General features: G+C 42.1%; 2 protein-coding genes across 2 annotated transcripts in view; both read left to right on the top strand.

The window, feature by feature from the left end:
• The window catches only part of LOC149285006 (uncharacterized), a 386,586-nt gene that overhangs the window by 319,443 nt on the left and 43,800 nt on the right, over positions 1-23,343 (top strand). The window lies entirely within an intron of this gene.
• On the top strand, positions 414-21,203 carry LOC149285007 (uncharacterized). The gene is made up of 2 exons (XM_089495880.1): positions 414-1,176; positions 19,836-21,203. The coding sequence occupies exons 1-2, from the start codon at positions 414-416 to the stop codon at positions 20,972-20,974; spliced, it is 1,902 nt and encodes a 633-aa protein (XP_089352006.1). The 3' UTR covers positions 20,975-21,203.

Raw genomic sequence — 23,343 nt, 5'->3', positions numbered from 1 at the left:
CTGATTCCCTCAAGGCAGTTCCCATATGGTCTCTTCTTTGCTAGCTCCTAGGAGTAAGAATGCAACTGTTCAATGGATTTAGGGGCATAAGCATCAGGGTCATGATTAGGTTACTCACAGCAACTTTATTAATTTAATCTCTAAGAAGGAGGGATTAATGAGGGCTAAATCATGTGGTAACACCCTCCTCTGTTAAGTCTGATTTTCAGTCTCATCTGTAATTGTCGTTCTTTACAGAAAAACATTTGAGTCATGAGAGAGTCCACACAGGAAAGAGGTCACATAAATGCCAGCATTGTGGGAAACATTTTGCTTACAAGTCAATCCTAGTCATGCATCAGAGAGTCCACACAGGAGAGAAGCCATACAAATGCCAGCATTGTGGGAAAGGTTTTTCTCAGAAGTCAATCCTAATGATACATCAGAGAATCCACACAGGAGAGAAGCCATACAAATGCCAGCGTTGTGGGAAATGTTTTTCTCGGAAGTCAATCCTAATGATACATCAGAGAGTCCACACAGGAGAGAAGCCATACAAATGCCAGCGTTGTGGGAAATGTTTTTCTTGCAAGTCACACGTAGTGTCACATCAGAGAGTCCACACAGGAGAGAAGCCATACAAATGCCAGCGTTGTGGGAAATGTTTTTCTTTGAATTCAGACCTAGTGAGACATCAGAGAGTCCACACTGGAGAGAAGCCATACAAATGCCAGCGTTGTGGGAAATGTTTTTCTCAGAAGTCAATCCTAATGATACATCAGAGAGTCCACACAGGAGAGAAGCCATACAAATGCCAGCATTGTGTGAAATGTTTTTCTTCAAAGTCAGACCTAGTGAAACATCAGAGAGTCCACACAGGAGAGAAGCCATACAAATGCCAGCATTGTGTGAAATGTTTTTCTTCAAAGTCAGACCTAGTGAAACATCAGAGAGTCCACACAGGAGAGAAGCCATACAAATGCCAGCGTTGTGGGAAATGTTTTTCTCGGAAATCAATCCTAATGATACATCAGAGAGTCCACACAGGAGAGAAGCCATACAAATGCCAGCGTTGTGGGAAATGTTTTTCTTGGAAGTCTGACCTAGTGAAACATCAGAGAGTCCACACAGGAGAGAAGCCATACAAATGCCAGCATTGTGGGAAATGCTTTTCTTCAAAGTCACACCTAGTGAAACATCAGAGAGTCCACAGAGGAGAGAAGCCACACAAATCCTAACATTATATTTGTCAATAACGAATACAACAAATATATTTTCAATCCCGCAGTGCAAAGAAAAGGCCCTTGTGATCTTATTTGTAAAAGTTGTCTGTCAATATGTCTCTATGTTTTCAAGTTGGATTTTGTTAAGTTTAGGTTTTAATTGCCAATAGTATAGATAATTGCTTTGTGTTGTCAATTTGGCTGGGGATTGTGGGTTGTGGTATAGGTTAGGTAGATGGGGGGTTGGGATTTGTTGCAGCTGGTTAGAATAGTTATGGGAATTATAGCTTTTGCAATGTGTGGGATTTTGGCTTAAGAAAGTTGGAGGCCGGCATTAAGAGAAAGGGCTAGTTTTTGGGAATGGCAAAAGGGGGCCTAATTACCTGTGAGGCATAGACTGTGGGAATTGGAGGTGGGGGCTAGGTTTGGAAGAGGGTCATGTTTTAGGTTTTAGGGGTTTTAATGTATTGTTTGGATTGGAGTGGTCAGTTCTGGCTTAAACACTGAATTTCTATGTGTTCTCAATAAAGTTCTTTACTGTTTCAACACACTGGACTTTGATGCACAGAATTTCTGAATTTGCCCAAAACTGACCCTTTCTTCTCTCCTCAGTTCTCATCTCCATTCCCAGCCATAAGAACAGCACAGACACACAGACACAAACATACAGGATACACAGAGAGAGCTATATTTCCAAAGCAGAGCCTTCCTTTCCTGCGTTTCCCTCCTAAGTCCAGCACTGCACCTTGGCCTCCATTGCGGTCTCCTCAAAGGAAGAAAGGAGGGAAGGAAGGGGAGGCCACTGAACCCCGGCGCATACCTTCTTTCCCACAAAGGCCGCCAGCAAAATAAGCAGCAGCATCTAGGACCTGGCAATCCCTGCGCATGCTGAGGAGGGGCCTTTGGGACTATATGCGCCTGCACAGTCTCAGCCCCAGAAACCATTTCTGCCCTCACAGTCTGTTCTGAGGGAGGGAGAGAAGTGGGGAGAGCCCTTGTTCATTGAGAGGAATGGCTGGAGGGGAGAAGCCCCTCTTCTCCCCACAAAGAAAGGCAGGGGTCCTGCAAGGCCTCCTATCCCTCTTTCCTTCCCTGCCCCCTCCTTGGGGGATTCCTTGGGTCCTGGGTACTTGGGGAGTTATTATGAGAAATGAAGGCCGGTGGGACCCTTGGAGAGAGGCATGGCCATGGAGGGGAGGGGGATCCAAAAGGTCTTTGAGGAGCCCCCTCCCTTGTGGAAAGTGGGGCCGAGGAGAGACCCTCTCTTCTGATGCTTCATTTGGGGAAGAGTTTTGTGCCAAATAGAAAGCATCGCACAGGATAGGATTCAATGGAATTTTTCTTTGGGGAGGGAGTTTTCTCTGGAGTCCTGGGAGAGGAGGCTCTGGGGGGGGGGGAGAGAAGAGCCAAAATCCTCTTGGCCAATGCCAAGAGGAGGGAGACGGAGGGACCTCAAAACTCTGGCAATCCCCTGTCAACCTGGGAACTAGGCTTAGAGGCCCACAGGATCCAGATTGGGCACCCACTCACATACTTACCTTTTCCTTCACAACAACCCTCCAGAGGAGGACCAACAGAGAGACCCACAGCCCCAGAAACAACCCCCCCCCCCAGTTCTGGGAGCATACTGAAAGGGCTTTTGACCCCCTTGAAGAGAAGTTATTATTATTATTATTATTATTATTATTATTCCACCTTTTCTCAAAGGAATCAAAGAGGATTACAGTAATAAAATAAAATACAATTTAAGAAATACAATTAAAATTCCAAACCCCCAACCCTTCTCCCAATTATAAAAACATTCATCAACCCTTAAAAATCCTATTAAACAGCAAGAAAATTTAAAACTTTCATAACACAATACAATAAAAAAAGCTTTTCGGGCAAGAAATGGGTCGTTTTCTGAAGGAGAAGTGAGAGGGCAGGAACGATATACATCAATAGCAATTTCCATCACACTAACGATGGCAAGGGTAAGAGTCAGGGGGAGGGGGAGGCAAGTCAATAGATCTCATCTAGTCTGGAAAGAGGTCCGTCTTAATAGCCTTCCTAAAGGCTTCCAAGGTGTTAATAGGACGGATCTCATCCGGAGGTCGTTCCAGAGTGAACCAACACCTTGTATCTTGTCCAGAAACTAATGGGCAGCCAGTGAAGGGATTTAAGAACCGGTGTAATGTAGTCAGTTCTAGAAGAGCCCGTAACCAACCTGGCTGCCATATTCTGTATCAATTGAAGTTTCTGAACTTGGCACAAGGATAGCTCCATGTAGAGTGCGTTAACAGAAGTTGAGCACATGTACTACTGTTTCAAGGTCTCCCTGCTCCCCGCCCCATGTCTCCAGAAGATCTCACATAACAGCTTCATGTAAATGTTGAATAGCATTGGGGACAGAATCACGCTTTGAGGGACGCCCGACTTGAGCTCCCTCTTGGACGAACAACTGTCCCTAAGTCACAGGAATCTGCCTGAGATGTAGGACCTGAACCACTGGAAAGCAGTGCCCCAATTCCCAACTCTCCCATATGTTCCAGAAGGATACTGTGGTCAATGGTATTGAAGGCCGCTGAGAGGCCTTCAATAGCACCAGCAGGGTCACACTTCCCCTTTTCAAAGAGCTGTCGATGCTCAGACGGAGGTCATCGACTAATGTGACCATGGCTGTCTCAACTCTGTAACCCATCCTAAATCCAGTTTGAAATGGATGTAGAAAAATCCATTTCTTCCAAGACTGCTTGGAGTTGAATGGCGACTTCCCTCTCAATTGCCTTGCCTAAGAATATTAAGATCCAAACTGGCCTGTAATTGTTTCTGTCCAGAGGGTCAAGGGAAGGCTTTTTGTAGAAGTGGTTTAACCACCGCCTCTTTGAAGCAAGATGGAAGACAGCCTTCCCTGAAAGATGCATTAGTTATATGTTTAGCAGCATCTTGATGGTATCTCCCCCTGGACAGCCAGCCAAGAGGCACAAGGATCAAGAGAGCAAGTCCTCTTTTCATACTCCCAAGGAGCTTCTCCACATCCTCTGTACTAACTGACTCAAATTGATCCAGAATAACAGTATGGGCGGAGGCTCTGGATACCTCTCCTGTCGCCTCCGTCGTAAGGCCGGCATTGAAATCGGCTCTCATCTGAGAGATTTTGTCTGCAATGTAGTTATTAAAAGCATCACAGCAGGCTTTTGTAGGTTCTAATAAAGAGTTCAGGGTTCTGGAAGGTATATATTAAATGGGACAGTGTTGAAAGATATGTAGTTTGGCAAATGGGTGATATAACCCAAGAAAATGGTTTAGTTCACAGAGACTGGAAGAATCTTAAAGTAAAAGTTGAAAGAATAGATATGTAAATGCAGAACATGTTCACGTCTATAAACTTCACTGTCAAACATACTGGTGGCGACCAGATGACAGACAAGCGTTGATGCGACCCCAAAAGCCATCAACCAACTGGAAAAGGAGATTCAACAGAGGGAAAAAGACCAACGATTGTGATGAACTATCTAGAGAAAGGGATGATTTTGATAAGGGACACTTTACGGTCTACAGAAGAAGATGTAAAGATTGCTCAGCGCACTCAAGGAATGTGGTCCAGTGAAACAGGAGGAAGCAAAGACTTTTTACTAGATGAAGTGTTAAGTCCACAGCCGGGAAAAAGAAACACGTGGTCAGTTACAAGGACTGATCCAGAGAAGACTCCTAAAAAGGACAAGGATATAATTGAGTTGATAGACTGGAAAACCAATATATTGTTGTTTGCCATTAGTATAATGGAAGATGAAATGTTTTCAAAACCATACTGGGAACGGGGCAAAGTGGTTGGAGATGATGTTCCATCAATAAGAGAAAAGGGTTAAAAGATTAAATATGTTTGATAAAAACATTTAAATGGAACATATAAAGATCTAAAGTTGGGGAAAAAAGGTTATTTAAGTATTATTAAAATATTAAAACCCAACAAGTGATAAGGGATATGGATATAATATGCTAAATGTATAAGAAAATGATGGTAAGTTGTTATAACAAGTAAAACTGATATTAGACATATGTTTAAAAGGGGAACATACAGGAAAATACCAAAGATATTTAAGTTGGTAATGGTTATTGATACAACAAGTATATGAAGTATATCACATGTGTCACCTGATGTGTGTATAATGTTGTATATAATGGGTAAGTATAATTGATAACTGGGAGTTCCTTGGACCATAGAACCGTTTGGTTCTGTGTCTCAATGAACCTATTAAAGGGGGGAGGCGTGTGACGGACTGACTTACAAACCAGCCAATCAGAAGCCAGAGACTCTAAGCCAATCAGGTGCTGGCTGAGGAGTTTGAAGATTCCGCTTGACAGTTGGGTTTCTGAAATGAAAATAGTAATTTAGGCGATACGTTCATTTTAACTGCCCTGATCCTAGCCAAGAGGGATTCGTTGAGTTTAGCCCATCTATTGAGATCTTCTTTGATATCAACCCATATTTTCTTGTGGTTGTTTTTAAAGAGGTCTCGGTTTTTAGAGGTGAACTCAACACCTAGATATTTGACCTTTTTCCTACTTTAAAGCCAGTCTCCTCTTGTTGATTTTCCTGATCATTCTTTTGTTAAATTGATTGGTAAAATGTTTGTCTTATCCCTTTTAATCCGGAAACCTGAATGCTGTCCATATTCCTTTAATTTATAAAGTAGGGGATTAACACTTTCTGTTGGGTCAGATAAGTATATCACCACATCGTCCGCGTATAGTCTATGTTTGTACTCTTCCTGTTTTATTTTCAGGCCTTTGGTCTTCTTATCTTCTTTAATGCTAGGACTCAGAGTCTCTAAAGGGGCCATAAATAACAAAGGTGAGAGGGGTATCTCTCATTACAGGTAACGCCTTCGCTTTTCCCCCATTAATAATAAGTCTCGCTGTTTGTAAGGAGAGAAATCGGTCTGAAATGTTTCACCTCCAGCGCCTCTTTACTTTCTTTAGGAATCAGTGCAATATCAGCTATCTTCCAAGAATCAGGCGTTCTTCTTTGTGAAAGTATATTCATGATTTCTACTAAGGGTTTAATTACCTCTTTCTGTAAGCTCTTGTAATAGATTGCGCTTAGGCATCCGGCCCTGGCACTTTGGGCGCCTTGGTTTTACTGATTGCTTTTAGCACCTCAGGAGCCATTATTGGTTTATTAACTTCGATTCTCTGTTCTTCATAAATCTCTACTACGTCTTCTCTGTCCAAAGATTCTTGTATCCTCTCCTGGGAAATATATTCTTCTTTGTATAGACTTTTGAAATATTTATATAAACAGTCTTTCATATGTTTTTGGTTGGAATAAGTCTTGTCCCCTTCTTTAACACTTGAAAAGATTCATTTCTCCTTTTCCTTTTTCAGTTTCCATGCTTAGCATTTGCCAGGTTTATTATCATTCTCAAAGTGTTTCTGTTTGATGTGTCTTAATTTTTTCTCCTGGTCTTCTATTAGCCATCTGGATATTTCCTTTTGAATCTTCTTAATCTGTTGTTGAATCATTTTGTTTTGGGGTTTTCTTTAAGTAATTGTTCCTTATCCTTTCACTTTTCCTGTAGTTCTTTCCAATTCTTTTCTCTATTTTTTCCTTTCGTAAGATTGCTTCAAAGAGAAACCCCTCATTACCGCTTTCTTTGTGTCCCAGACGATCTCTGGGCTGACTTCTCCATTCAGATTTTCTTCAAAGAAGGATTTAAGTGGGTTTGTTTTTGGTTTATCTAGAATTTTTCCATCTTTTAACAAAGTCTCATCTAGTCTCCATATCAGTTCCTTAGGTTTACTCTTCAAAGAGAATAAAATAGGATTGTGATCCGATAGGATTTTTAGTAGGGTTTCTCCTGCTTCCACCATTGTGCTAATAGTTGGGGAAGTCAAGAACATATCTATTCTCCACCAGGATTGATGAGTGTTTGAAAAGAACGTAAATCCTTAGACAGACCATACTTGATTCTCCAGTATCTTCTAAAGTGAAGGCTTCTTGTAAGTCAAAGAAAGATTTCAGCAATTTCCCTTGCTTTAAGTATATTTTGTTGTCTGCTTTTCTATCTATCTGGGGGTCTATCAGTCTATTCCTATCTTCCATCATTAAGGTCCTATCGCACATACAGTCTGGCATTTGTTTTTTCAATTTGTCAAAAAACACAGGCCTTTATTTCCTAAGGGTACATAAACTCCCACCATTAGGATCCTTTGGTCTTGTAAAGTAACTTCTACACCAACCAAGTATCCATTGGGGTCTGAGAATACCTCTTTGGATTCTCATTTATCTTTTACATATATCACTACACCTTTTTTCCTCTTTTTTGAGGCTGCTATGTATTCTTTCCCCAATTTGGCGTTTTTCAGCAATCTTATATCCTCTTTCTTTATATGGGTTTCCTGAAGGCAAATCACATCAAGTCTCTGTTTCCCTCAATAATGAAAAAGTTTACCTCGTCTTTTTGGACTGTTGATTCCTTTAACATTCGATGATAGGATGTCCATCTTTTCCCGTTTCATCATCATATTCTCCATCTATATTGTCATCTCTTGTGTTTGGATCTGGTTTCCTAAGCAATACAACTTCTTCTGTTTCTTCTTCTAAGCTCTCTTCCTCCTTATCCTCTTCTCCTTTTCTGCGGTTGTTTCTTTCTTCTTTCTGACTGTCCCCTTTATTAAGTTCTTTTTCATTCTCATGTAGAACATTTCTTGCTTTTTGTACCGAGTTAATTTGGTATCTTTTTTGCTTGAATTGAAAAGATAGGCCCTGAGTTAGTTCCCATTTGTAGCAGATTCCATTGCTGCACAAAACCTTTGTCAGTGGCCCATATTCCTTCCTCTTCCTTAACAGTTTCCCAGAGCTATCTTTAAACAATAAAAGTTCACTTTTGAATCTTGTATGAAAATGTTGTTGTAGAACTGCTTCTTTCATTTGAGTCCTAACAAAATAAATCACAATATCTCTGGGCAGTCTCTTCTGTTTTGCTTACTCTAAACATCTTGTCCACCTCAAGGAGAAAGGTTCATTATCTAGGTCCATAAATTCAGCCAAGGCCGGTATTAGCCTTTTATATAGATCTTCATCCTTCTGTTCAGGAGGACCTCTTATTCTAAGACATCTCTCTCCAAATCTTTGCTCTAATTTAATTCTTTCTGCTGTATCTTCAGTATGTTCTTTTGATAATCTCTCTATCTCTTTTCCCAATTTTTTATATTCTTTCTCCAGGAATGTCACTCTTTCCCTGGTTTGTGTTAATTCTGATGTTATCTTTTCCAGAGAGTATTTATGTTAAGTAATGGGGTGGACATTAAACCAACAGAATCCCCAGACTTTCCCTAGTCTTTAAGCTGAGGCAAATATATTCGATGTGGCCTATCTTACAGATATGTATCCTGCTCAAGACATGATAGTCTATATGGACCAAAGGCACTCCCCTTTCCTGCTCACTGATGGAGAACCCGGCTGGTAAGGCCCGATCCCAGGTGGCTGAGCTATCTTCATCCAGCCAGGTCTCCGTGAAACAAGCCAGGTCAGCCTCTTCGTCCAGAAGGAGATCATGAACTATCTATGTTGTATTTTTGACTGACCTGGCATTACACAAGAGCAGGGAAAGGTTCTGTGGTTGGTTTGGTATGCTCTCCAGCCCTTTTGGGATAGCAGGGTGAATGGAAGGGGAGATAGATATCTGTCAGGATCCTAATTGCAGCCCCTCTTGCAACAGAAAAGGCAGTACTTTGAAAAAGGAACAGCTTTTATTGAAAAAGAAGATACATGCAATAGAAGTGACTTTTTTTTTTGTCAGGAATGAAAGAAAGTATAAACATTTCACTTTTATAACCATATCAATGAACCCCACCCCATTAACCAATAAAGCTAATCAATTGGATAGCCCTCTCCCAAGCAGTGTCCTCCCATCCGGGATTCTGGCAGCTTTTCTAAAAACAATTAAGCTCTCATGTGCCTTTTCTCAACCAATGCACCTGTGGCCTTGGACCACAGAACAGTTTAATATATATATATATATAATAAAATGAAACCATATGAAAATATAATAAGCATAAACCCATAACTATATAATACGATATAAAAATACCAATAATAAATAAAATAAATATTTTTTTTAATTTCTATCCCGCTTTTTGCCAGGCAATCAAAGCGGCGTACAACAGGTTAAAATACATCCATATATACATAATCCCCCCTTAAAACAAGATTAAACAATGTAAGATTAAAAACTACATATTAAAACCGACTAAGCTAAATAAAAATCATCATAGGCAGAGTTCGCTGGATGGGAAGTCTTATTTGTGGCCGAGAATTTTATTCCGGGAAGGCTTGCCAGAAGAGATCCGTCTTAATGGCTTTTTTAAAGCTCTCTAGATTGGTAATTTGACGAATCTCATCCGGCTGGCCATTCCATAAATTAGGAGCGGCTGCAGAGAATGTCCTCTGGGAGGTCGCCATCAACCTGGTCTTTAAGGGCTGTAAACTCTCTGTTCCCCCTCCATTTACAGAGACCAGTCTTTTAAACTCAAGCCTCAGTTAGAAGAATGATTCCCACATGTTCCAATCCTAGCAAACAACCACATTCTCTAGCCACGATCTCCCCAACTCTTTCTAGTACCTTCTATTAAAGCACATATTAAAATATATTATTTTAACCCAGTATAATCCCCATCTATCTCAACTCTAACTTAAACCTAAACCTATAACCCTTATGGCATGAATTCTTAAATGAATAAATGAATAAATGCACGAATGAAGGGATTCATGACATATTGTGACTTCAGGCTGGTGCTCCTTACCTGAATGGGACTGGCCCATTGTGATCTCAGGCCGATGCTCCTTGTCTGCTGCCATGAGATGGGACCATTGTGAATTTAGGCTAGTGCTGATTACCTGAAGGACTGAGATGTGACCCTTTTGACTTCAGTCTTGGATGAAGGATTGTGACGGTACTATTGTGACTTCAGGGTGGTGCTCCTTACCTGCAGGATTAAGACTGGCCATTGCAACCTCAGGCCGATGCTCCTTGCCTGAAGGATTGAGATAGGAGAATTATCACTACAGACTGGTGCTGTGTACCTGAAGGATTGAGACTGGCCCATTGCATGTCAGAAACAGTGTATAAGGGTTCTGTCATAAAGGGTAAAAATATTAGTTTGGTTATTAGAGTTAAAGTAGGAGTTATAGTTGTAGTTCATAGTAGGCACTTTAGAGTGATGGGTTATAGAAAGCATGTAGTGGGAAATGTTAGAAGGGCAGATGGAGTGACTTTTAGATGAAGGAGGGCGTTTGGAGAGGGGCTGGGGTTGCCGCTGGAGACTGGTTATCAAGGAGGAGTGAAGCTGGCTTGGGAACACCACTCTTCATGGTGAGGCTGTCTGGAAGAAGGGAAGGGAAGTATAGGCAACCTTGGTATCTATGCAACCTCCGCTTGTGTTGCTTTAGCTTGGGAATTGGGGGCTGGCTTAGGGAGGGGTTGAGCAAGTTCCTTTGGACTTCAGACTTGGCTTGGGAACACCGCTCTTCAAGGTGAGGCTGTCTGGGAAAAGAAAAGGGAAGTATAGATAACCTTGGTATCTATGCAACAAAACCCATGCAGCCTATTTCCCAGAAGAAGCCGAGAAGGTACGATGCGTGGCGGGGAGACTGGAAGGGGAAGCTGCTAGATAGCTGGTACAACTGTATGACAGAGGGGCACCAGAATTGCAAGATTTAGCCTCATTTATGACTGCACTGAGAGCCCGATTTGAAGACCCTTTCCGTGTCGATTCATTTCCTTTTCAGTTCTAAACCCTTAATATCCTTTTTTAAATCTTTTATTGATTTTGTGGTGCGTTAACCAGAATAATTATATTCCTTCTTTCTTTAATTCTTTTATTGTTTTGATCATTCCTCTTCCCCATCTTGAATTAAAATATTATTATAGGTGATCCATTTCCCTTTGCTAGATTTCTCTTCTTTATGGAAGGCTTGTAGTGCAGAAATCCATCTTGGTATTCTGATATATAAGTGTGTGTGTGTGTGTGTGTGTATAAATTTAATTTTTTTGTCATATTTTTAATAATGCTTTTCTTATTAGATGTTTATTGAAATTTTTCATAGTTTGTGACACCTTCATAAATCAAATATACTTTAATAATAATAACTTTATTACGGCCATTTGGCCAGCACAAAATCAAATATGCATGCCATCCTCTTTCCGGACCATCACTTTCTAGAGTCTTTTTTCTCTTAAATTTACCCAGTCCATAATCCATGTAAATGCGCTTGCATTATAATATGTTTTCAAGTTTGGAAGGCCCATTCCTCATTTTCCTTTCAAATCTTGGAGCGCTCTCATTTTTATCCTGGGCATCTTGCCTTGCCAAATAAATTTTTGCAAATCTTTAGACCAGACTTTAAAAGGTTTATTTAATGAAATTATAGGGATGGTCTGAAATTTTAAAAAAAATTGCCTGAAAGATTCAGACTGTCCCATTGTGACTTCAGTCTGATGCTCCTTGCCTGAAGGATTGAGACTGTCCCATTGTGAAGTTAGGTTGATTCTCCTTGCCTGACATACTGAGATGGAAATAGTGTGACTTAAGGCTTGTGCTCCTTACCTGAAGGATTGACACGGGCCCTTTGCATCTTCAGGCTGAAGCTCTTTCCCCAAAGGATTGAGAATGGCCCATTTTGACTTCAAGTTGATGCTCCTTTCCTGAAAGATTAAGATGGGACTATTGTGAATCCTGGCTGGTGCTTTTTTCCTGAAAGACTGGGACTGATCCATTGGGCCCTCAGCTTATGCTCCTTTCCTGAAGGATTGAGGATGGCCCACTGTGATCTCAGGTTGATGCTTTTTGTGTGAAGGATTGAGACTGGCCCTTTGTGACTTCAGCCTGGTGCTCCGTGCCTGAAGGATTGAAATGGGACTATTGTGAGTTCTGTCTGGTGCTCCTTGAATGAAGGATTGAAACAGTACTATTGTGATTTAGGCCCTGTGCTCCTTACCTGAAGGATTGACACTGACCATTTGTGTCTTCAGGCAGATGCTCTTTCCCTGAAAGATTGAGACTGGCCCATTTTGAGTTCAAGTTGCTGCTCCTTTCCTGAAGGATTGAGACTGGCTCATTGTGACTTTGCACTGATGCCCCATGCCTCAATCCTTCTGGATTGAGATGGGACTCTTGGGACTTCAGGCTGGTGCTCCATAGTTGAAGGCTTGAGACTGTCCCATTGTGATCTCAGAATCATAGAATCATAAAATCATATAATCCTTGAGTTGGAAGAGACCAGTAGCGTCATCCAGTCCAACCCCTTGCCATGCAGGAAATCTCAATCAAAGCATCCCCAACAGATGGCCATCCAGCCTCTGTTCACCTCTTCTCCAGGCTAAACATCCCCAGCTCCCTGAGTCTTTCTTTATAGTGCATGGTTTCCAGACACTTCACCATGCTCCAGTTTCTCAATGTCCTTTTTGAATTGTGGTGCCCAGAATTTGACACAGTATTCCAGGTAAGGCCTGACCAATGCAGAATACAGTGGCATTATTACTTTTCTTGGTCTAGGCACTATACTTCTACAGATGCTGCCTAAAATTGCATTGGCCTTTTTAGCTACCACATCACACTGTTTACTCATGTTCAACTTGGGGTCTACTTGGATTCCAAGATCCCTTTCACACGTAGTTTCATTCAGCCAGGTGTCCCCCATCCTATATCTGTGCATTTCATTTTCCCGCCTTTAAGGGAGTAACTTACATTTCTCCATTTCGAATTTCATTTTGTTAGCTTGGGCCCAGCTTTCTTGTCTGTTCAGGTCATTTTGATATTTGATCCTGTCCTCTGGGCTATTAGTTACTCCTCCTAATTTGGTGTCATCTGCAAATTTGATAAGTATGTCCCCAATTCTGCCATCCAAGTCATTGATAAAGATGTTCAATAACACTGGGCTCAGGACAAAGCCCCACTGGACACCCCTCTGGTCACTTTTCTCCAGGATGAAAAGGAGCCATTGCTGAGCAACCTTTGGGATCGGCCAGTCAACCAATTCCAAATCCATGTAACAGTTACCTTATCTAGCTTGTTTTTGTGTTTGTGTTTTATATACTGTTTAATTTGGTTAACTGCTATTAAGAGACATAGCTATGAGATTCTATGATATGGGGTGCACTATAAACCTTTTATTAAATGAACAGGGATTGCAATCCTGTATATTCATATTATCAGACATAACTCCAGAGAATGTTAGCCTTTTGGATGCCAGAAGGTTCCTCTCCTTCTTCAGTGCAAGAAGCAACACTTCAGCTGCCTTCTAGAAGATAAAGCAAAAAGGCTTCCAAAAGAACTGAAGCCTTGGGCAAGTCAAACTCTCTCAGCCTCAGAGGATGGCCATGGGAAACCCACTCTGAAGGAACCTGCCAAGAAAACCCCTTCAGAGACTCCCATAAGGTCACCATAAGACCTGGAAACAACTGGAAGGCAGACACCAAGAACAACATTGGGAAATAGGGGCAAGCCTTGCCTTGGGAAAGTGCAATGACTGGGCTCCAGTCAATGGAGGTCTCCTTCAGGCAGTAAAGGGAGGTTTATGCAAATGCAGAATGACATCACTGCTAAGGAAGGCTCTCTTGACCAATCAGAGAGCAAGATGAAGGTTCTTCTGGAAGCTTCCGTGAGAAGGAGATATAAGGCCTGAGAGACCAAGAGACAGTTGGGGGAATTGCGTCGGTTGGAGATCGAGAGAGAGAGAGAGTTAAAGAGCGGATCTTGGAAGTTAGTCTCAGAATTGGACGCTTAGGTCTATTTATTATTTTAATAGCTTGTATGAATTGAATATTATATACTCACAAATATTGTACCTGCAAGATTCTTAATATCTTGTATGACTTATATTTCAGTTATATTTTGTTATTTATAGTAAATATCTCCTTGGAGTATCTACTACTCGATGCTCCTTTTACACGTCTTTTGGCTCAGTTGATGCTTGGGAAGATCAGTAAAGAAGGAGAAATAAGGTTCCTTAACTGGTCCCAGTGTAGGTTAAGGGAAACCTTTTATGATTCATGGGGAGGTGGAGAGAAAGAGAGAGAGAGAGTTTTGGATAGGATTAAAGTGGAGAGATAAAGGTTAGAGTAAGAGCTGAGGCAAGAGAAAAGTGACCCATCTTTAGGATATTTTTGTTAGAATGTATTAATAAAGGATGAAAGATGAATATGTAAGATAGAAATGCATAAGTAGGTGTGTGTGTGCACGTGAATATAAATATATGTTTGTTTGTATATATGTTTTAATAATAAAATATTTTTTAAAATTAAATAAATAAATCACTGGGAGGTGGCAGCGTGAGTTAATGAATTTAAGTTAATGAATTATGGCTAAGAGCCATAATGTCTAAATGTCTAATTAACAATTTGTAAGACACGCTGATAGCCTTTTGGATGAAGAGAGGGCTATATTATTATTATTATTATTATTATTATTATTATTATTCCAGGGCCGCAGTTTGGCTGCTTGGACCATCGGAGATCATCACAGTGAGTCAGTTGGAAAAGCCCATCTCACTCCAGAAAATAAAGGTACTCTCTGGAGCAGCAGAAAACAAGCTTGCTCCCTCCTCAATATGACATCCCTTCAAAAATTTAAACAGAGCTATCATATCACCTGTTAACTTTCTCTTCTCCAGGCTAAACATCCCCAGCTCCCTAAGTCATTCCTCATAGGGCATAGTTTCCAAATCCTGCACCACTTTAGTTGCCTTCCTTTGGACACACTCCAGTTTCTCAACATCCTTTTTGAATCGTGGTGCCCAGAACTGGACAAAATGTTCCAGGTGGGACCTGACCAGAGCAGAATAGAGTGGCACTGTTCCTTCCTTTGATCTAGACATTATACTTCTATTGATGCAGCCCAAAATCGCTTCTTTGCAAGAATGACATAGGGAACCTTACTGAAATCAAGGTATACTATATCCATAGCATTCCCTTCATCTACCAAGGCCTTACTGAAATCAAGATATACAATATCCATAGCATTCCCTTCATCTACCAGGATCATCTACTGAGATTAGATTTGTCAGGCATGACTTCTTTCTCTGAAACTCAAATTGACATTTTGTCATTATGGCATTGCTTTCTAGATGTTCACAGACTCTCTGTTTAATGATCTGCTCTTTAATCTTTCCATAAAGAAGGTGGTCCTCCTCCTCCTCCTCTTCCTCTGCATGAAAGAGAAATCAAATTCTCATCAGTGATGATGACGCAGCATGGAAAAATTAACATTCCTGCCTTTAAAGTCTTTTTTAAAAATAATTTTTATTGAAACTAAAGTACATACAATGAATTTTATACAATGCACAATTATGTATATGTATTTTCTATATTCTATTACAACTTATCTGAATTTAAAGTCTGAGGAGGCCTGAATCCTGTTGGTTAAACCTAGTGTAGATTGACTCAACCCATAATTGACTGGTGAGTCAATCTATAGGTAAATCCAAGAGACTGAGTGATTCTACTCTGATCTGGACTAAGTATAGTATAGGTTACAGGCTAAGATTTAGTCCTGCATGTGGCTAGAACAGGACATTCCCAAGCCAAGATGGCCAGGCAACAGTGTGGAAAATAGGCACTCTCCGCATGGCCAGAGAGACTCTCAGAATTGTGAGTTCTCTGCATGCAGAAGGCTGCCATGGGAATTGGTTGTTCCCATCAGCTCAATCCTCTGGTGCCCCCCCCCCCCTCTCGGTCCTGGGAGGAGGGCTGGATCCCATGGAAGGGGGGCAACCAGAGAAAAGAAAGCTCCTTTCCTGCTCTGCTTGACCGGGGAACTCCCTGGGCAATGGAGGGCAACTGCTTTGTCCAATGGGAGAATGGGAAGCCTGACCCAGCAGAACCCTCTATGCTCCAGTGTTGCTCTGTGTGGAATCGGACTAGGAAGCAAATGCCCTCCTCTGCATTGGCCCAATGGAGGCATATGTCATCTGTGTGTGTCACCAGCAGGATGCTGTTCTCTGTCTCTTTGAGTGCTGCAGGGTTTCTTGCTAAGCCAATCCTAACCCTGGGCCCTTTTCTCAGGACCTTCAACTCGGCCTCCTTGTACACGGCTTTGGGGCCTCTCTTTCGGGAAGTGACCCAAGTGCAGGACCACCAGGACCCCTGCCCACCAGATGGCCAACACAGAGGCCAACCGGAGGGAGTTGGGCTCCAAGAGAAGGAGGCTGCCGAGGTACAACAACTCTTTGGTGAGTCACTATTCTATTAGTTTCATCTGGGTCACTGCTGGGCCAATTTATGAAAGGAAGAAAATAAAGTACTGTCCGAGTTTGGCAGAGACAGTCCTGGTTAATCCTCTGTCATCCCAATATTTCGAAGGCTTTTAAAATGTCCTGGTTTCTCTCTTCTCCTCCCACTTTCCCAGTTCTTCAGCTCATTTCAATTTCTGCATAATGAATGCCAAGGGGTTTGCAGCCCATCAACTCAAAAGTGGGGGTTGGAGAAGAAAGAAGGGGGCAGGGACTTGCCCTTGCTAGGAGTCTGAGGCAAAAACAAACCGTTGTGCCCTTTCCCACTTGTGTGATCTTCTTCATAAACAACTTTGTCCATCTTCACCACTTTCTGCTGTTGCTTTTTAAAAATGACAATCGCCTCTGAAATTTGGCAACAAATGGCTAAATGCACTATAATCTTTGGAGGCTAAAAGTACTATACATGTCAGGATAGTCAGTATTCTAATATATCATTAATATCCCAGCCATGGCCTAAATTATATTGTATATTATATTGAAAGAATTCGAGACAAACTGGACCTCAAAGGCAGTAGCTTTTTTCTTGCTAACAGAATTTAAAGTTTATTTCCTGGACTAAATTATGAGGTGATCAAATTATTTTTGGGATGCATCATGTGCTTCCCCCCCCCCTTTTTTTTTTTTTTATTAGTCATTCTCTGGATGAGGGCTATTTTCTATTGCAGGTGACCTTTGCAGATGTGGCAGTATATTTCACTGAGGATGAATGGAAATTGCTGACGAAGAAGCAGAGACTTATGTACAAGGATGTGATGATGGAGAATTACGAGAATGTGGCTTCTGTAGGTAAGAAAACTGAATTCGTTGCCCTTACTATGAAGATTGAGGGCCCTTTCATTCTACATTATCATGGGACTATGATTCCACTTTAGAATTATAGAATCAAGGACTTCCTTATTGCTCTCCTTTGGATAAACTAATGTTTTGGCGGAACCTCTTTTCCTATGGCTTGCTTCCATTGTTCTATATTTTGCTCTAGAGCAGCAGAAAGCAAGCTTGCTCCATCTTCAGTGTATCTTCAAATATTTGAACAGGGCTATCCACTCTTAACTTTCTCTTCTCCAGGCTAAACATTCCCAGATCCCTAAACCACTCCTCATAGGGCTTGATGGTTTCCAAACCCTTCACCATTTTTATTGCTCTCCTTTGGATAAACTCCAGCTTCTTAACATCCTTTTTGAATTGTGGTGACCAGAAATGGACACAGTATTCCAAGTGAGGGTCTGACCAAAGTAGAACAGAATTGCACTATTACTTCCCTTAATCTATAACACAGAATCAAAGAGTTGAAAGAAACTAGAAAGGCCAGCCAGTCCAACCCCCTGCCATAACACTATACCCATATTTATGTAGCCTAGAATCACATTGGCCTTTTTAGCTGCTGCATCAAACTGTTGACCCAGGTTCAAGTTGTGACCTACCAGGACTCCTAGATCCCTTTCGCACATAGTTTGTCATAGCAGCTTTCTGTGAAATCTTGGAATTGGTAGTTTAGTGAGTCACTATTGCTCTCCACTTTCTAAGGTTTCTAAATATCCTATCTTAACTGTCAATTCTAGGATTTTGTGGGAAGCAACCATGGAGATAAATGCTTTTTGACTCCAAATGCTCCTCAGCCCATCCCTGACCAAGATTCCTGGCTTTTTTGGCCCCTCTTCCAGTCTTTTGAGACTCTGGAGAGACTTCTTGGGTAAAATCCCTCTGTTGGCCCTGCAATGGCTTAGAGAACAATGGCAATGTCTCTAATGTTTCTTTTCCTACCGGAGCTTGCTTAGTTCCATGGCTGATTCCAGAGGCCCTTTGTTACCCAGAATGCTGGAGTCTGGGGAGGACACCCGCAAGTGCTCTGCTTTTAGGGGAATTTGGTACTTAGCTGAAAGGAGAGATATAGTTTGGTTGGGGCAAGAGCGACCTTGGGATTCAGCTTAACTATACCAGGCCTGGAAGCACACAGAACTCCAAAGGCATTTGAAACAGGTTTTTTTTAAAAAATTGAGGGGAAAAGTATAATACACACAGACACACAGACACACACACACACACACATACAAATACGTAGGTGTTCACACACATGCACAAGAACTAGATAACAGGTGGGAGTGGTCAAGAGATGCAAGAATTTCATAATGGTAATACTTTACCTAGGTGGATCTTGATTCCAATTGCTGAAGGTTCCAAATGGGAAGAGAAGTCAGGAGCTCATGCGACAAGTGGGGTTGGCGACTGCATTGAGGTGCTTAGCCACGTAAACCGACAGACTATCTGTCTGTAATTGGACTAAAGTCAAAGAACAGTCAGTCAGGGCAGATATTTATACTGGAATTGTTGCTTGGGGGCAGAAACCGAGTGTCCAAAAGGGTTTAAATTGCTTTAGAATGTGTCTTGGGGGGAAGAATGGTCTGAAACCAAATTGAATGCAATGGGTGCTTGGAGCAAATAAATCAGGCAAAAAGGATGAGCACACTGGCTCTCAGTCCTTCTTGGCTCTGAATTCCTACCGTGTTCACAAGCCAATACACAGCACTCCCAGATGCAGCTCAACAATAACATAGCAGAGTACAGAAGCAAATATCCATATACAGATATTGGCAATGCATTGGCCATTTTTTACACTAAAAACCTATCTATCTTGAGTTACAAAATAATACAAATATTTGCAAGCTCTCCTCTCCGAATTCGTTCAACTTCACCATCTCTTGTACACATAACTCCAATCCACACCAATCTGCATGTGAGCTGTATACTGTATTGGTTGTGAGTCATCATCCTGGTGCCAAACAGCATGAAGTGACCTCTGCAGTTATCTTGCATCATGCCTTGGGCTCTAACTCAGCACTCTATGGCAGTCTCACAGGATATGATGCCAGCTGTCAATCAAAGTATTTTTGCACATGTTTCATGGAATATTTTTTCAACAGTCCTTTGACTATCTGCTTCCAGTGATTCCCTCAAGGCAGTCCCCATCCAGTCTCTTCTTTGCTAGTTCCTTAGAGTAAGGATACAATCATTCCATGGATTTAGGAGCATAAGCAGCAGGATCATGCTTGGGTTACTCACAGCAAATTTATTAATTTAATCTCAAATAAGGAGGGGTTAATGAGGGCTAAATCATGGGGTAACACCCTCCTCTCTTAACTTTGATTTTCAGTCTTATCTGTCATTGTCCTTCTTTACAGAAGAACATTTGAGTCATCAGAGAGTCCACACAACAAAGAAGTCACATAAATGCCACCATTGTGGGAAACGTTTTGCTTATAAGTCAATCTTTGTCATACATCAGAGAATCTACACAGGAGCGAAGCCATACAAATGCCAACATTGTGGGAAATGTTTTTCATCGAAATCATACCTAGTGATACATCAGAGAGTCCACATTGGAGAGAATCCGTACAAATGCCAGCATTGTGGGAAATGTTTTTCTCAGAGGTCCACCCTAGTAAGACATCAGAGAGGCCACACTAGAGAGAAACCATACAAATGCCAGCATTGTGAGAAATGTTTTTCGTCAAAATCTTACCTAGTGATACATCAGAGACTCCACACTGGAGAGAATCCATACAAATGCCAGCATTGTGAGAAATGTTTTTCATCGAAATCAAACCTAGTGATACATCAGAGAGTCCACACTGGAGAGAAACCATACAAATGCCAGTGTTGTGGGAAATGTTTTTCGTCAAAATCTTACCTAGAGATACATCAGAGAGTCCACACTGGAGAGAAACCATACAAATGCCAGTGTTGTGGGAAATGTTTTTCGTCGAAATCTTACCTAGTGATACATCAGAGAAGCCACACTGGAGAGAATACATACAAATGCCAACATTGTGGGAAATGTTTTTCGTCAAAATCTTACCTAGTGATACATCAGAGAGTCCACACTGGAGAGAATACATACAAATGCCAGCGTTGTGGGAAATGTTGTTCTCAGAAGCCAGACCTAGTGAAGCATCAGAGAGTCCACACTGGAGAGAAGCCATACAAATGCCAGCATTGTGGGAAATGTTTTTCTCAGAGGTCAAACCTAGTAAGACATCAGAGAGTCCACACTGGAGAGAATCCGTACAAATGCCAGCATTGTGGGAAATGCTTTTCTCAGAGGCCAAACCTAGTGAGACATCAGAGAGTCCACACAGGAGAGAAGCCATACAAATGCCAGCATTGTGGGAAATGTTTTTATATGAAGTCAGTCCTAGTGGCACATCAGAGAGTCCACACAGGAGAGAAGCCATACAAATGCCAGCATTGTGGGAAATGTTTTTATATGAAGTCAGTCCTAGTGGCACATCAGAGAGTCCACACAGGAGAGAAGCCATACAAATGCCAGCATTGTGGGAAATGTTTTTATATGAAGTCAGTCCTAGTGGCACATCAGAGAGTCCACACAGGAGAGAAGCCATACAAATGCCAGCATTGTGGGAAATGTTTTTATATGAAGTCAGTCCTAGTGGCACATCAGAGAGTCCACACTGGAGAGAAGCCACGCAAATCCGAGAAGTGAAATGACATTATTTTTCTCAAGAATGAATACAAAGAATATATTTTCAGTCCGCTGGTGATAAGAAAAGGCCCTTGTGATTTTGTGTGTTAGGTTTGTGTGTCCATATGTCTGTTTAAGTTTTTAAAGTTATATTTTGTTAAGTTTTAGTTTTAATTGCTATTAGTATATTTCTTTGCTTTAGTTTATAAATTTGGCTGGGGATTATGGGTTGTGGAATAGGTTAGCTAGATAGAGGGGTGGGATTTGTTGCAGCTGGCTAGAATAGTTACGGGAATGATAGCTTTTGGAATTTGTGGGATGTTGGATGAAGAAAGTTGGTTGTCGGTATTAACATAAAGAGGGCTAGTTTCTGGGCATACAAAGGGGGCTTTTTTACCTATGAGGAGTAGACTGTGGGAATTGGAGGTGGGGGCTAGGTTTGGAAGAGGGTGGAGTTTTTGGTTTTAGGGATTTAATGTAATCTTTGGCTTGGGGAGGGCAGCTCTGATTTAAAAGCTGAATTTCTCACTATGTGTTCTTAATAAAGTTCTCTGCTGTTTCAACACACTGGACTCATGGATGGACAGAAGTTGTGAATTTGCACAAAATTGACACTTTCTTCTCTCCTCAGACCTCAGCTCCATTCCCAGCCATAAGAACAGAGGCAAATACATACACACACACATACATATATAGATACACACACACACACACACACACACAGAGAGAGAGAGAGAGAGAGAGAGAGAGAGAGAGAGAAACAGAGCTATATGTACAAAGCAGAGCCTTTCCAGCCTTTCTCTCCTGAGTCCAGCTCTGCTGGTTGGGCTCCATTCTGGAAGGAAGGAAAGAAGGACAGAAGGAAGGAAGGAAGGGCGTACTCCTTCCCTTCTTCCAAAGGCCAAGAGTGGAATAAGAAGCAGCAGCAGCAAGGGCCTTGCGATCCCTGCGCATACTCAGGAGGGGCCTTTGGTTGCTAAAGTGCATGCAGAGTTTCAGCCTCTGAAGCCATTGCTGCCCTCACAGCCTGCTCTGAGGGAGGGAAGTGGAGAAGAGCCCTTGTTCGTTTGAAGCATTGGCTGGAGGGTCCTCTGGGGGGGGGGGTGTTGTAAGAAGGAATGAAACCCCAATCTCCCCCTAAAGAAAGGCAGGGCACCTGCCAGTCCGCCTCTTTCTCTTCTCTTTCCTTCCCTGCCTCCTCCTTTGGGGGTACTTGAGGCCCATGTACTTGGGAGGTTATTATGAGAAAAGAGGGCAGGGGGGACCCTTGGAGAGAGGCATGGCCATGGAGGGGAGGGGGATCTGAAGGTAAAAAGAGGATTGAGGAGCCCCCTTCCTCCTGGAAAGTGGGGCAGAGGAGAGACCCTCCCTTCTGATGCCTCATTTGGGGGAGCAATAACATTAGAAACAACATTATTTGGCAAGGAGTTTTCTCTGGGGTCCTGGGGGGAGGGGGCTCTGTCTGGGGGTAGAGAAGAGCCCAAATATAGGCCAAAGCCAAGAGGAGGGAGATGGTGGGACCCCAAAGCCCCTTCTGGGGAGACAGACACCCCCCTGGCAACCTGGTAACTAGGCTTAAAGGCCCACAGGATCCAGATTAGGCATCCCTGCCACATACATACCTTTTCCTTCACAACAACCCTGCAGAAAGACCAGCAGAGAGACCCTCAGGCCCAGAAAGCTTGCTTTCCCATCATGGGAACATGCTGAAAGGGCCTTGGACTCCCTCGAAGGGATATAGATTAAAGGAATAGAAGGAAGGAAGGATGGATGGAGGGAAATTGCCAAGGGAAGAGAAGCATAAAGGGACTGCTGAAGTGGGGGGGGGGCATCTGGGACCTGACTCGGGTCTCTGCCCCCCATAAACCATTATTATAGCCTTCTGCTGCTCATTTTGACACTTTTAATTACCATTTCTCAGATAAAACCTCTCAGATAAGAGCCGACTTGGATACCAGTATAATTGCAGCTGCTCTAGGTGAGGTTTCCAGTGACTCCGTGAATAAGAACATACTCGATCAATTTGAGTCTGTGAGTACTGAGGATGTGGACAAGCTCCTTGGAAGTGTGAAGAAGACAACTTGCCCTCTCTACCCTTGCCCTTCATGGCTGGTCATCCAAGAAGGAGATGCTTTGAAGATTATCTGAGATATATCATAGATGCATCTCTTAGGGCTATTTTCCATCTTGCTTAAAAGAAGTGCTGGTACAGCCACTTCTGAGAAAGTCCTCCCTAGATCCCTTGGACATGAACAATTACAGACCAGTCTCCCATCTTCCATTTCTTAGCAAGATGATTGAGAGGGCAGTGGCTCTTCAACTCCAAGCGGTCTTGGATGAAACAGTTTATCTGGATCCATTTCAAATTGGCTTCAGGAAGGGATACGGAG

The sequence above is a fragment of the Sceloporus occidentalis genome, unplaced genomic scaffold (assembly GCF_023333645.1).
Source record: "Sceloporus occidentalis isolate IW3139 unplaced genomic scaffold, rSceOcc1.0.p SCAF_86, whole genome shotgun sequence".
NCBI lineage: Eukaryota > Metazoa > Chordata > Lepidosauria > Squamata > Phrynosomatidae > Sceloporus > Sceloporus occidentalis.
The sequence above is the reverse complement of the archived record's forward strand: the minus strand, read 5'-3'. Positions and strand labels throughout refer to the sequence as shown.